The sequence below is a fragment of the Lucilia sericata genome, unplaced genomic scaffold (assembly GCF_015586225.1).
Source record: "Lucilia sericata isolate MDLA Ls3-8-SP2 unplaced genomic scaffold, ASM1558622v1 Contig000456F_arrow, whole genome shotgun sequence".
Taxonomy (NCBI): Eukaryota; Metazoa; Arthropoda; class Insecta; order Diptera; family Calliphoridae; genus Lucilia; species Lucilia sericata.
Genome location: NW_023994471.1, coordinates 205,946 through 220,534, shown reverse-complemented (window position 1 = coordinate 220,534; position 14,589 = coordinate 205,946). Strand labels below are relative to the sequence as shown.

The window sequence follows — 14,589 nt, the reverse complement described above, 5'->3', positions numbered from 1 at the left end:
CTTTCATAAGTCCAGTAGTGTATTTTTTTGGGTGCAAATATTTTTGAATTTTTTGTTTTTTTTTCTGAAATTTAAATGAAAAAAAGAGACAAAAATTCAGAATAAAATAGAAATTTAAATGGAATTTGAAATAAATAACTGAACTAAAACTGAACTAGAACTGAACTAGAACTGAACTAGAATTGAACTAGAACTGAACTAGAACTGAACTAGAACTGAACTAGAACTGAACTAGAACTGAACTAGAACTGAACTAGAACTGAACTAGAACTGAACTAGAACTGAACTAGAACTGAACTAGAACTGAACTAGAACTGAACTAGAACTGAACTAGAACTGAACTAGAACTGAACTAGAACTGAACTAGAACTGAACTAGAACTGAACTAGAACTGAACTAGAACTGAACTAGAACTGAACTAGAACTGAACTAGATGTGAAGTAGAACTAGAACTGAACTAGAACTAGAACTGAACTAGAACTGAACTAGAACTGAACTAGAACTGAACTAGAACTGAACTAGAACTGAACTAGAACTAGAACTAGAACTGAACTAGAACTGAACTAGAACTGAACTAGAACTGAACTAGAACTGAACTAGAACTGAACTAGAACTGAACTAGAACTGAACTAGAACTGAACAAGAACTGAACTAGAACTGTACTAGAACTGAACTAGAACTGAACTAGAACTGAACTAGAGCTGAACTAGAACTGAACTAGAACTGAACTAGAACTGAACTAGAACTGAGCTAGAACTAGAACTGAACTAGAACTGAACTAGAACTGAACTAGAACTGAACTAGAACTGAACTAGAACTGAACTAGAACTGAACTAGAACTGAACTAGAACTGAACTAGAACTGAACTAGAACTGAACTAGAACTGAACTAGAACTGAACTAGAACTGAACTAGAATTGAACTAGAACTGAACTAGAACTGAACTAGAACTGAACTAGAACTGAACTAGAACTGAACTAGAACTGAACTAGAACTGAACTAGAACTGAACTAGAACTGAACTAGAACTGAACTAGAACTGAACTAGAACTGAACTAGAACTAGAACTGAACTAGAACTGAACTAGAACTGAACTAGAACTGAACTAGAACTGAACTAGAACTGAACTAGAACTGAACTAGAACTGAACTAGAACTGAACTAGAACTGAACTAGAACTGAACTAGAACTGAACTAGAACTGAACTAGAACTGAACTAGAACTGAACTAGAACTGAACTAGAACTGAACTAGAACTGAACTAGAACTGAACTAGAACTGAACTAGAACTGAACTAGAACTGAACTAGAACTGAACTAGAACTGAACTAGAACTGAACTAGAACTGAACTAGAACTGAACTAGACTGAACTAGACTGAACTAGAACTGAACTAGAACTGAACTAGAACTGAACTAGAACTGAACAAGAACTGAACAAGAACTGAACTAGAACTGAACTAGAACTGAACTAGAACTGAACTAGAACTTAACTAGAACTGAACTAGAACTGAACAAGAACTGAACAAGAACTGAACTAGAACTGAACTAGAACTGAACTAGAACTGAACTAGAACTGAACTAGAACTGAACTAGAACTGAACTAGAACTGAACTAGAACTGAACTAGAACTGAACTAGACTGAACTAAAACTGAACTAGAACTGACTATATATAATTAAACTAGAGTTGAACTAGAGATCACTTGCAACTTAATTATTTCATTCAATTTCCCCAATATTTACCTTTTTGTTTAAAATGTTTTCCAATTTTTTTTTCTTTAATTTTTTATATTTTGTATTTAATTAATGTGGCTTTAAACCATTAGTCCTTATATCTAGATCCTTATACTACTTTGGGGGGGTTAATTGGATAAGCCTTATTACACTGTTGGGAGAAAATTGTAAAAAAAAGTAAACGGAAAAGAGAAAAAGAAAAAAATACAAATATTTAGTGGCGTTATTCACTTTACATATTTTATTAACTACTTTTAAAACTTAAAAAGTACTTTAAAAATAGATGTACGATAGCACTTACGATTTTCTTAAGTTTTTCTTATAACAAAAACCCACTTAGACCTAGAAAAAGTTCTACTGAATGTTTTGAATAAGTAAACAACTACGAATGTTTTCAACTTTTACCAGTCAAGATATGTAACTTCTTTGTAACTGAAGGTTTTAATGTGTCATAAGAATAAAATCAAATTAATGAAATATTGATAAAATAGAATACTTCGGATGATAAGGAAGGCAAACTTTAAATCAACAGTGTCCACTGCAATCCACTGTTCCCATGACCATCGAATATTCTCTTCATAATGATATGAATTCTAATCTCACAAATATTTCAACTCAGCAATCATATACTACAAAGTCGTTTCTCCAGGGAAGAACTTGTACTTCTGATCGAAACTTAAACCAATTTCTAACTTCTGTGGAATTGACATCTGTATAAACCCAACTAAACTTGAACTGATGTACAAACAAACTATATATTAATTTAAATTGATCTTGATGAAAACTAAAACAGAGCTCGAACCTTCATAGATGTGAAATGAATAAAAACTAAACTAGAACTTAAATAGAATCGAACAAAAACCGAATTGAAACAAATATAGAGTTGAACCAGAACTGAACTAGAACTGTACTAGAACTGAACTACAACCGAAGTAGAAATGAACTAGAACTGAACTAGAACTGAACTAGAACTAAACTAGAACTGAACTAGAACTTAACTAGAACTGAACTAGAACTGAACTAGAACTGAACTAGAACTGAACTAGAACTGAACTAGAACTGAACTAGAACTGAACTAGAACTGAACTAGAACTGAACTAGAACTGAACTAGAACTGAACTAGAACTGAACTAGAACTGAAATAGAACTGAAATAGAACTGAAATAGAACTGAACTAGAACTAGAACTGAACTACAACTGAACTTGAACTGAACAACAACTGAAGAACAACTGAACAAGAACTGAACTAGAAATGAACATTTAACTGAACTAGAACTGAACTAGAACTAAACTAGAACTGAACTGAACTAGAACTAGAACTGAACTAGAACTGAACTAGAACTGAACTAGAACTGAACCAGAACAGAACTAGAACTGAACTAGAAACTAGAACTGAACTAGAACTGAACTAGAACTGAACTAGAACTGAACTAGAACTGAACTAGAACTGAACTAGAACTGAACTAGAACTGAACTAGAACTGAACTAGAACTGAACTAGAACTGAACTAGAACTAGAACTGAACTAGAACTGAACTAGAACTGAACTAGAACTGAACTAGAACTGAACTAGAACTAGAACTGAACTAGAACTGAACTAGAACTGAACTAGAACTGAACTAGAACTGAACTAGAACTGAACTAGAACTGAACTAGAACTGAACTAGAACTGAACTAGAACTGAACTAGAACTGAACTAGAACTGAACTAGAACTGAACTAGAACTGAACTAGAACTGAACTAGAACTGAACTAGAACTGAACTAGAACTGAACTAGAACTGAACTAGAACTGAACTAGAACTGAACTAGAACTGAACTAGAACTAAACTAGAACTGAACTACAACTGAACTAGAACTGAACAAGAACTGAAAGAACTGAACTAGAAATGAACTAGAAATGAACTAGAACTGAACTAGAACTATAACTAGACTAGAACTGAACTAGAACTGAACTAGAACTGAACTAGAAACTGAACTAGAACTGAACTAGAACTGAACTAGAACTGACTAGAACTGAACTAGAACTGAACTAGAACTGAACTAGAACTGAACTAGAACTGAACTAGAACTGAACTAGAACTGAACTAGAACTGAACTAGAACTGAACTAGAACTGAACTAGAACTGAACTAGAACTGACCTAGAACTGAACTAAACTGAACTAGAACTGACTAGAACTGAACTAGAACTGAACTAGAACTGAACTAGAAACTGAACTAGAACTGAACTAGAAACTGAAATAGAACTGAAATAGAACGGAAATAGAACTGAACTAGAACTAGAACTGAACTACAACTGAACTACAACTGAACTTGAACTGAACAACAACTGAAGAACAACTGAACTAGAAATGAACATTGAACTGAACTAGAACTGAACTAGAACTAAACTAGAACTGAACTGAACTAGAACTAGAACTGAACTAGAACTGAACTAGAACTAGAACTAGAACTGATCTAGAACTGAACCCAGAACCGAACTAGAACTGAACTAGAACTGAACTAGAACTGAACTAGAACTGAACTAGAACTGAACTAGAACTGAACTAGAACTGAACTAGAACTGAACTAGAACTGAACTAGAACTGAACTAGAACTGAACTAGAACTGAACTAGAACTGAACTAGAACTGAACTAGAACTGAACTAGAACTGAACTAGAACTGAACTAGAACTGAACTAGAACTGAACTAGAACTGAACTAGAACTGAACTAGAACTAGAACTGAACTAGAACTAAACTAGAACTGAACTACAACTGAACTAGAACTGAACAAGAACTGAAAAAGAACTGAACTAGAAATGAACTAGAACTGAACTAGAACTGAACTAGAACTGAACTAGAACTGAACTAGAACTGAACTAGAACTGAACTAGAACTGAACTAGAACTGAACTAGAACTGAACTAGAACTGAACTAGAACTGAACTAGAACTGAACTAGAACTGAACTAGAACTGAACTAGAACTGAACTAGAATGAACTAGAACTGAACTAGAACTAGAACTGAACTAGAACTAAACTAGAACTGAACTAGAACTGAACTAGAACTGAAAAGAACTGAAAGAAAACTGAACTAGAAATGAACTAGAACTAGAAATGAACTAGAACAGAACTAGAACTGAACTAGAACTGAACTAGAACTGAACTAGAACTGAACTAGAACTGAACTAGAACTGAACTAGAACTGAACTAGAACTGAACTAGAACTGAACTAGAACTGAACTAGAACTGAACTAGAACTGAACTAGAACTGAACTAGAACTGAACTAGAACTGAACTAGAACTGAACTAGAACTGAACTAGAACTGAACTAGAACTGAACTAGAACTGAACTAGAACTGAACTAGAACTGAACTAGAACTGAACTAGAACTAGAACTGAACTAGAACTGAACTATAACTGAACTATAACTGAACTAGAACTGAACTAGAACTGAACTAGAACTAGAACTGAACTAGAACTGAACTAGAACTGATCTAGAACTGAACTAGAACTGAACTAAAACTGAACTAGAACTGAACTACAACCGAAGTAGAAATGAACTAGAACTGAACTAGAACTGAACTAGAACTGAACTAGAACTGAACTAGAACTGAACTAGAACTGAACTAGAACTGAACTAGAACTGAACTAGAACCGAACTAGAACTGAACTAGAACTGAACTAGAACTGAAGTAGAATTGAACTAGAACTGAACTAGAAGTGAACTAGATCTGAACCAATAATGAATTAGAACACAGAACTTAACTATAGCTTAATTAGAACTGATCTGAAACTGTTGCGGAACTGATTTATAACTAATCTAGCACTGAGCTGAAATTGCAACAAAACTAGAATGAAATCACTCCCTAAACCAACATTTTTAGTAGAATTGAAAATTTAAACATTTGATAGTGTAACAAATTATTCTTTAAATATGTTAAAAGCAATTTAAAATAATTAAATTAAAATGAAAACCCTAAACCAACCAAAAAAATTAATTATAAAAAATAATCGAAAAGAAAAATAATAAAGATAAAAAATTTTGAATTTGGGTTTTTAAGTTTTTTTTTTGTTTTCTTTTTTTTTAATACTTTTCTTTTTTGATTTATTTTATTTTTTTATTTAAAAATATATAATTTTTTGTATAATTTTTTGTTTTGAAATTGTAAAAAATTTTGTACTTTTTTTCATAAAAAACTTTTTGATTTTGATTTTTTTTTTGTTTTGTTTTTTGCTCTTTTTTGTTTTTATTTTTTTAAGTTTTTTAGAAAATAAAAAAGTTTTTCGTATAATAAATATTAATAAAAAAATATATCATATTTTATATAAAAATAGTAAAGTTGTCCTAAAAGATGTTTTGTTGGTAAATAGAATTGTAAATTTATATAAAAAAATAGGAAATATTTAAAGATAAATAATAGTTAAATGTTAAGAGATATTAAGAGGTGCTGATGTGATGAGAATTGCTAAATGATCTGATTAGAGTTCTATAATGTTTAGCAAGAAATTTGATTAAGAAACAAAACAACACAAAGAATACAACAAACACACAAATATTGATGAAAAATCAAAGCAGAGTAATGAGGTGAAGTGAGAAATGTTGGAAGTATTTGATGGGAAAGAGAAGCAATCGTAAAAATATGTTGAATTTTTTTTTGAGAAAAGAAAAATCTGGTTTTAAATACAAAAAAAATAAACTTACAAGTTATGGTTGTGGTTGTTGTAGCTGTAGTTCCAGTTGTTAATAATTCATCAACATCATCATCGTCATTAACAAGATCAACTATATGATTGTTAGAGTTGTTACTGTTGTTGCTATTGTTGGTTTGATTACTGGAATTGTTGTTGTTATTATTAATATTGGTATTGTTGTTGTTGCTGCTGCTACTATTATTATTGTTGTTGTTGTTGTTGTGTTTATTATGTGTATTTAAAGACGACGTCATCATGAAAGAGTTTGAAGAATGATGTTGCAAATGATGATGTTGCTGCTGTTGTTGTTGTTGTGTATGATGCAGATGATGTGGTTGATGATACAGATGATTGCTATTGTGATTATAAGTGGCTGATAAACGTCTTGGATTACGACCATACAAAGACGTTGCATTACACGACGACAACGCCGCCGAGGCAGACAAAGAAGAACTTGTGGAGGAGGAGGAGGAGGCAGCAGCAGAAGAGGAGGACGACGTAGCCGAGGAGGAGGTTAAACGTTGACAAAAAATGCTATTGGAATTGGCAGCTGCAGCAGCATTATTGTTTTTGCGAAATTTCTGTGTATTATGATGCGGTAGTGTGGCATGGGTCAGCAACGTATGTGTGGGTGGATATAAGTGTGAATGGGGTAGTGAGGCCAGCGGTATAGTTGGCGGCGGTCACGAACATGCCACTTCAGCTGTGGGTTGTGTTGAAGCCGTATTACTATTGCTATTACTGTTGCCTCCATTACTATTATCGGAAACCTCTTCCTGCTGTGGCGTCGTTGATTGCTGTTGTTTATTAAATGTTGGTGCCGTTTGTTGCTGTGAAGTGGGTGTGGTGGGTGTAGTATTACCACCACCTCCAGCATCACTAGAAGCATTTGAATTATCTTCCTGCTATTAATATAACAACAATAAATTAAAAAAAGTCCATAAACTAGAAATTCCTATTAAACCTACCGATTCACTGACTCGTGATCGCTTGACAGTACTGCCATTGCTGCCTTCTTTCTGTTGCATCTCATTGGAGAGCCGTTTGCGATTGGCCAGTATAGCATTATTGAAACTATTGTGACTGTCCATGGATTTACGTTCACGTTTCAAGAAATCAGCATCTAAATACTGTGACAACTGTTTGCGTTTGACGTGACGGGCCTCTATGGACATGCCCTCCTTTAACATTTTAATGTTGACCTATAAAAAGTGTGAAAGATTAATAAGTTAATAAACAGCGTTGGAACTGAACTAAATCTTTAAATATAACTGGACTAGATCCGACAGGATTTGAAAGTGATCTGGAACTGATTTTAAACTGATCTAGGACTGAAGTAGAATGAAAACTGAACTAGAGCTGAACTAGAACTGAACAAGAACTGAACTAGAACTGAACTAGAACTGAACTAGAACTGAACTAGAACTGAACTAGAACTGAACTAGAACTGAACTAGAACTAGAACTGAACTAGAACTGAACTAGAACTGAACTAGAACTGAACTAGAACTGAACTAGAACTGAACTAGAACTGAACTAGAACTGAACTAGAACTGAACTAGAACTGAACTAGAACTGAACTAGAACTGAACTAGAACTGAACTAGAACTGAACTAGAACTGAACTAGAACTGAACTAGAACTGAACTAGAACTGAACTAGAACTGAACTAGAACTGAACTAGAACTGAACTAGAACTGAACTAGAACTGAACTAGAACTGAACTAGAACTGAACTAGAACTGAACTAGAACTGAACTAGAACTGAACTAGAACTGAACTAGAACTGAACTAGAATGAAGAACTCGAAACTGAACTAGAACTGAACTAGAACTGAACTAGAACTGAACTAGAACTGAACTAGAACTGAACTAGACTGAACTAGACTGAACTAGAACTGAACTAGAACTAGAACTGAACTAGAACTAGAACTAGAACTGAACTGAACTAGAACTGAACTAGAACTGAACTAGAACTAGAACTAGAACTGAACTAGAACTGAACTAGAACTGAACTAGAACTGAACAAGAACTGAACCAGAACTGAACTAGAACTGAACTAGAACTGAACTAGAACTGAACTAGAACTGAACTGGAACTGAACTAGAACTGAACTAGAACTGAACTGAACTAGAACTGAACTAGAACTGAACTAGAACTGAACTAGAACTGAACTAGAACTGAACTAGAACTGAACTAGAACTGAACTAGAACTGAACTAGAACTGAACTAGAACTGAACAAGAACTGAACAAGAACTGAACCAGAACTGAACTAGAACTGAACTAGAACTGAACTAGAACTGAACTAGAACTGAACTGGAACTGAACTAGAACTGAACTAGAACTGAACTGAACTAGAACTGAACTGGAACTGAACTAGAACTAGAACTGAACTAGAACTAGAACTGAACTAGAACTAGAACTGAACTAGAACTGAACTAGAACTGAACTAGAACTAGAACTGAACTAGAACTGAACTAGAACTAGAACTGAACTAGAACTGAACTAGAACTGAACTAGAACTGAAATAGAACTGAACTAGAATTGATCTTAAACTAAACTAGAATTGATCTTAAACTGAACTAGAACTGAAATAGAACTGAACTGGAACTGAACTGGAACTGAACTAGAACAAGAATAGAAATGAACTAGAACTAAACTGAAACTACAGTAAAACTTAAGTAGAATTGTTCGGGTTCTGAACTACAACTTATCTAAGACTAAACTACAACTACTTTTAAAATCTTCTTCTGAATAACATTGAAAACCATTTCTTAATTTTAATCATACTTACACCATGCTGTATAACATGCTCTGTAAAATTCTGTATACTTTCGGTTAAATCAACATTTAAATTTTCCGTCCGTTCAAATTCCAAACCAATAAACCACATCGAACAGTAGGGCGATGTAGATAATGAGGCCTGGCCGGCAGCAGGAGCTGCATTACCACCAGCTGCTGTAGCAGGATTTTGAGATTTATCATCTTCATTGCCGCTACTGCTATTTTGCGAACAGGAATTATTACTATTACTATTGCCCTTTTTATGATCAAAACACTTGGGATTGACATGGGCCAATGAAATGTGTTGATTGCGCTCTAAGTTTCCAATCAAGAGACGTATCTTAGACTCGACCAGACCGCACCATTCCAAATGATCGTCGGCGGTTTGTGAATTAACCAATAAAACAATAAAGTGGCGATATCTATAGAGAAAGAAAACAGAATCATAAAATGATATGTTGGGGAAAGAAGTGTAGTGCTTTACCTATAAAAGAAACTGGGAGCCTCAAATAATCTATCCCACGAAGCTCTGCCCAACATAATTTCATCTGTTGTCGACATGCCCCTATTAAACTCCATTAATATAACTTTCTTTGTTGATTCCGAAACGTTAAAAGTGGAATTTTGTTGTGGATATGCTGGCGTTATAATCGGCATTAAATGATAACGATCTGAGGCATTAACACGAGGATCCCATACCTTTATTTAATAATGACAATAAAATGTTAGTTGTTCTAGTAGTTGTAGAGTGCGGAAACTACTTACGGGAAATCTTAAATTAACATTATCGGGATGTTTTAGCAAGACGGGATTTGGCCACTTCCAACGTGAGAAAACTAAAAAGAACTTATGAACCAATGTGGAGGCTGTGGCATTCGGATACAATTGACAGGTACGAGCCACCAACATGGCCCAAGTAACACCACCAAAATAACCCAATGAATTTGAATAGATGCCATGTTCTGAAAAAGGAAATAAAAGGAAAATCGTAACAAATTAAAAAGAACTGTAAATAAGTAATAAAATTCCTAGATACTTTTCAAATTTCTAAATACAATTTATGAATTTCCATTTAACTTATTATTCCACAAAACTGTTTTACTCTTTCAAAACCTTTTACTCACTTTTAGCCCATAACTTTATGGAACGCAATGCTAAACGAAAATTCTCTATATTCGGTACTAACGACAATATCTCATCTGTCACCCGACAACCGTTCAAACTGCGCACCGAACGTGGATCCAAATTCTTTAATAGGTTGTCATCGCGCAAATCAAAATCGTCCGGTATCTCTTTGAGAGATAAACGAGCGAAAAGTAAATCAATTTCGATGCCATCGAAATTCATTTTTATAACCGGTACAAAAGCCTCTTCAACGGCTCGACATTCGGTTACTTCAGGTTGTTTTTTCAACAGTTCAAAGAATGATGTGAAATAATCAGCACGTTCTATATTGCGTGGTGCTACACACAATGCGTCAATATCAGCTCCTTTATGGTGAACTCCCAAACGATACGAACCGAAGGTATAGATTTTACCACCCAACTTTTGGGCCGCCACTTCGGGCATATTCTTAGCTAATGAAATCTCTTTAACCCACTGCTTGACCAGAGTATTAAGTTTGGCAAGTATTTCCATGCGATGATTCAATTCTTCTTCAGTTTCAAAAACCTTATAAGGCTCTAAAGCCTTGCGTAACTCTTCAGTTTTTTGTAAATCTTCTGGTCGTGGTCCCGCCAAACTTATGGCTGAAGTCATACCCAGCTGTTTGGCCTGCTGCTGTGACGAACCATTGCTGCCACCATTATTCTGTGCATTTTGTCCAGAAGAATTGTGTATTGTATTGGATGTTGAGGTAGTAACACCATTTTGCTGCTGTTGTCGCGCCTCCGAATTCCACATGTTTCTATAGTTTGTCTTACTGTTAAGTAAAAGAAATGTTTCTTTTGTTTAATACCTATATATTATAATTTACTATTGATAAGCTTTTTTTCAAACTTACCCTTTAGTTAGGCAATTGTTTGCAAAATTTTTCCTATTATCTAAGTATGTTTATTGTATAGAAAAAAATCTAAAATATTGCTGCTATCTTCTTTTTCTTACTTGTTCTGCTGCGTCTTAATTTAATGCGTTTCTTTTTATTTTAATTATTTTAAATAAAAAAAATCTTTTTCATCAATTCTTGAGTTTTTAACTATGTAGTTGTTGCTGTAAGAATAACAATAATAAACATAAATAAATATGAAAGCGTGGATAAAGGAAATTTATTTTGATAAACAATAGAAATATGAAACTGCCAACTCCTACTGTAGAAAAATCTTTAAATTTGAACAACATTTGAGTTCTAGTTGTAATTTGACTCTAGCTCAGTTGTTGTCTTCTTCTAGTTCAGTTATCAGTTCTAGCTCAGTTTTAGCTCAGTTCTAGTTCAGTTCTAGTTCAGTTCTAGTTCATTTCTAGTTCATTTCTAGTTCAGTTCTAGTTCAGTTCTAGTTCAGTTCAAGTTCAGTTCTAGTTCAGTTCTAGTTCAGTTCTTGTTCAGTTCTAGTTCAGTTCTAGTTCAGTTCTAGTTCTAGTTCAGTTCTAGTTCAGTTCTAGTTCAGTTCTAGTTCAGTTTTAGTTCAGTTCTAGTTCAGTTCTAGTTCAGTTCTAGTTCAGTTCTAGTTCAGTTCTAGTTCAGTTCTAGTTCAGTTCTAGTTCAGTTCTAGTTCAGTTCTAGCTCAGTTTTAGCTCAGTTCTAGTTCAGTTCTAGTTCAGTTAGTTCATTTCTAGTTCATTTCTAGTTCAGTTTTAGTTCATTTCTAGTTCAGTTCTAGTTCAGTTCTAGTTCAGTTCTAGTTCAGTTCTAGTTCAGTTCTAGTTCAGTTCTAGTTCAGTTCTAGTTGAGTTCTAGTTCAGTTCTAGTTCAGTTCTAGTTCAGTTCTAGTTCAGTTCTAGTTCAGTTCTAGTTCAGTTCTAGTTCAGTTCTAGTTCAGTTCTAGTTCAGTTCTAGTTCAGTTAGTAGTTCTAGTTCAGTTTCTAGTTCAGTTCTAGTTCAGTTCTAGTTCAGTTCTAGTTCAGTTCTAGTTCAGTTCTAGTCAGTTCTAGTTCAGTTCTAGTTCAGTTCTAGTTCAGTTCTAGTTCAGTTCTAGTTCAGTTCTAGTTCAGTTCTAGTTCAGTTCTAGTTCAGTTCTAGTTCAGTTCTAGTTCAGTTCTAGTTCAGTTCTAGTTCAGTTCTAGTTCAGTTCTAGTTCAGTTCTAGTTCAGTTCTAGTTCAGTTCTAGTTCAGTTCTAGTTCAGTTCTAGTTCAGTTCTAGTTCAGTTCTAGTTCAGTTCTAGTTCAGTTCTAGTTCAGTTCTAGTTCAGTTCTAGTTCAGTTCTAGTTCAGTTCTAGTTCAGTTCTAGTTCAGTTCTAGTTCAGTTCTAGTTCAGTTCTAGTTCAGTTCTAGTTCAGTTCTAGTTCAGTTCTAGTTCAGTTCTAGTTCAGTTCTAGTTCAGTTCTAGTTCAGTTCTAGTTCAGTTCTAGTTCAGTTCTAGTTCTGGTTCCGTTCTAGTTCAGTTCTAGTTCAGTTCTAGTTCGGATCTTCTTTCCTTCGAAATCAGTCTAGTTGAGTTTTAGTTCAATTCTTCTTCAGTTTAAGTTCTACTTAGTTCGGTTCTTCATTCCTTCGAAATCAGTCTAGTTCCCTTCTAGTTCTTATCTAAATCACTTTTAGATCAGTTCTAGTTTAGTTCTATATCAGTTTTAGTTTAATTCTAATTCATTTCTATTTCAGTCCTAGATGACTTCTAATTCAGTTCTAAAATTTATCACAATTTTGTGTTAGTAAAATTGTCAACATTTTCTTTAAGAATATTTGTCACAATTTTTTAGTAAAAAAAAACTCATGTATTTATTTGACCAATTATAAAATTGGGAAACACAATTTACCATTTAGTTGTCAACAAAAATATACTGAGTCACTATTCCGGGAAAAACTCTTTGAATCATATTAGTATGTTTAGTCTAGTTAGAAAATCTAAAACAGAAATAGTTTTTTCCCTTTGAGTCGCATATTTATTATGCATCCCCAATAACAATTGAAATCTCATGTTCGGTTTCCCCCATTTTATTTATGTATTTATTTTCAATTAACATTTATTGTATTTTATTTCGATCAAGAATTTCCGGATAAGAGGAGAAACATAAGAAGATAATGTAAAACTGAACTAACAATAAGACAAATAGACAGACAGACAAACTAACAAGTAAACAGAGACAAGACAAATGTACACAGCCACACACTCCAACACTAACAAATTACTCTCGTTTATTGGTGTTGTTATTGTTGTATACAACATTTATAACTTCCTGTTTATGCAGCCGAGAGAAGAGATAAAACAGGGAATAAATAACAAAAATTCGTTCCATTATCCAGCACCTGCACTCAAACATCAGGAACAGATATATTTTTGTTAACAACATTTTCAACCCCTAAACTAAGTTTGGAAAATATAAAAATAGCTTAATTTTTAAGAAAAATCTGTATTTCACTGAACTCAACTCAAAATAACTTAGAATTTTTTTTATTGATAAAGAAACATTTTTTATATATTTATTTGTTTACCTTCCTCTTTTTGTATTAATTATTTATTATGTGTATGTATGCATGTGTGTATATATAATTTTTCTTTCTTTTCTTTTAGTTTTTTGCAATGCCAATGTATTTTCTTTATTTTATTATTTTCTTATAGCCTCCATAAACATTACAAAGCGTTTTACTTTTATTATTTTTTGCTTATTATTTTTTCTCATTTGCTATCCACGCATTTAATTTCTTCTTTATTTCTCTCTATATTTTGCTTCGTTTCTTTTTTTTTTTTTCAAGCCACTGCTTTTTCTTATAAAAAAAATTTAATGTTCTTTTTTTTTCTTCTCCAGTCCTTCGAATGGGAATTTTTCACTTGATTTTTTTTAATATAAATTCATTAAATTAACACTTTATTTCTATTAATTCATAAAGAACAAACATTTATTTACATGTTTATTAAAAATTTAATTAAAATTTTAACACATTTACTGCTAATAATTTAATATTAAAAATCGCGTAATTTTATAGAAACGCTTCTTTTTCGTTTGCAGAAAAGTAAAAACACGATAAGAAAGAATACAAAATACACATACAAAAATTCAATCAGAGTGTGTGTTGAAAACTTGGCAGCACTGTTGCAAAAGGTGAGTTTCTCTGGAGCGAATGAAAAATCATAAATACGGGTGAGTTTTATTATTTGTAAAAAGTAGGGGGAATCACTTTATGAAAGATTTTTTTAAGTAAAATAATAGTAACAAATTAGTTAGTTAGTTAGTTAGTTATTTAGTTAGTTAGTTAGTTAGTTAGTTAGTTAGTTAGTTAGTTAGTTAGTAGTTAGTTAGTTAGTCAGTTAGTTAG

General features: G+C 33.1%; 2 protein-coding genes across 4 annotated transcripts in view; one reads left to right on the top strand and one right to left on the bottom strand.

Moving 5' to 3' along the window:
* Positions 1-1,737: 1,737 nt before the first annotated feature.
* LOC119605084 (poly(A) polymerase type 3) lies at positions 1,738-14,288 on the bottom strand. Of its 2 annotated transcripts, none has more exons than XM_037958021.1 (9): positions 13,768-14,288; positions 11,184-11,389; positions 10,306-11,102; positions 9,947-10,143; positions 9,666-9,880; positions 9,192-9,603; positions 7,369-7,602; positions 6,411-7,305; positions 1,738-1,879 (listed from the first exon to the last, which is right to left on the bottom strand). In XM_037958021.1, exons 3-8 carry the CDS (start codon positions 11,081-11,083, stop codon positions 7,084-7,086), a joined length of 2,058 nt encoding a protein of 685 aa, XP_037813949.1. In that variant the 5' UTR covers positions 11,084-11,102; positions 11,184-11,389; positions 13,768-14,288; the 3' UTR covers positions 1,738-1,879; positions 6,411-7,083. The 2 variants fall into 2 exon arrangements, with proteins under 2 accessions (XP_037813949.1, XP_037813950.1); XM_037958022.1 differs by lacking the exon at positions 13,768-14,288 and adding an exon at positions 13,092-13,222.
* Positions 14,282-14,589, top strand: part of LOC119605085 (ubiquitin-associated domain-containing protein 1) — a 48,511-nt gene continuing 48,203 nt past the window's right edge. For both annotated transcript variants that reach the window (XM_037958024.1, XM_037958023.1), the window contains exon 1: positions 14,282-14,414. The gene's annotated coding sequence lies outside the window, so the exon portion shown is untranslated. The remainder of the gene's footprint in view (positions 14,415-14,589) is intronic.

Excerpts from the sequence above, each read along its gene's own strand:
- LOC119605084 (XM_037958021.1), bottom strand. The coding sequence starts at position 11,083 with ATGTGGAATTCGGAGGCGCGACAACAGCAGCAAAATGGTGTTACTACC. Across the intron at positions 10,144-10,305 it reads CATAAAGTTATGGGCTAAAA|AACATGGCATCTATTCAAAT; the intron begins GTGAGTAAAAGG and ends TTCCTTTTTCAG. Across the intron at positions 7,603-9,191 it reads AGCATGTTATACAGCATGGT|GTCAACATTAAAATGTTAAA; the intron begins GTAAGTATGATT and ends CACTTTTTATAG.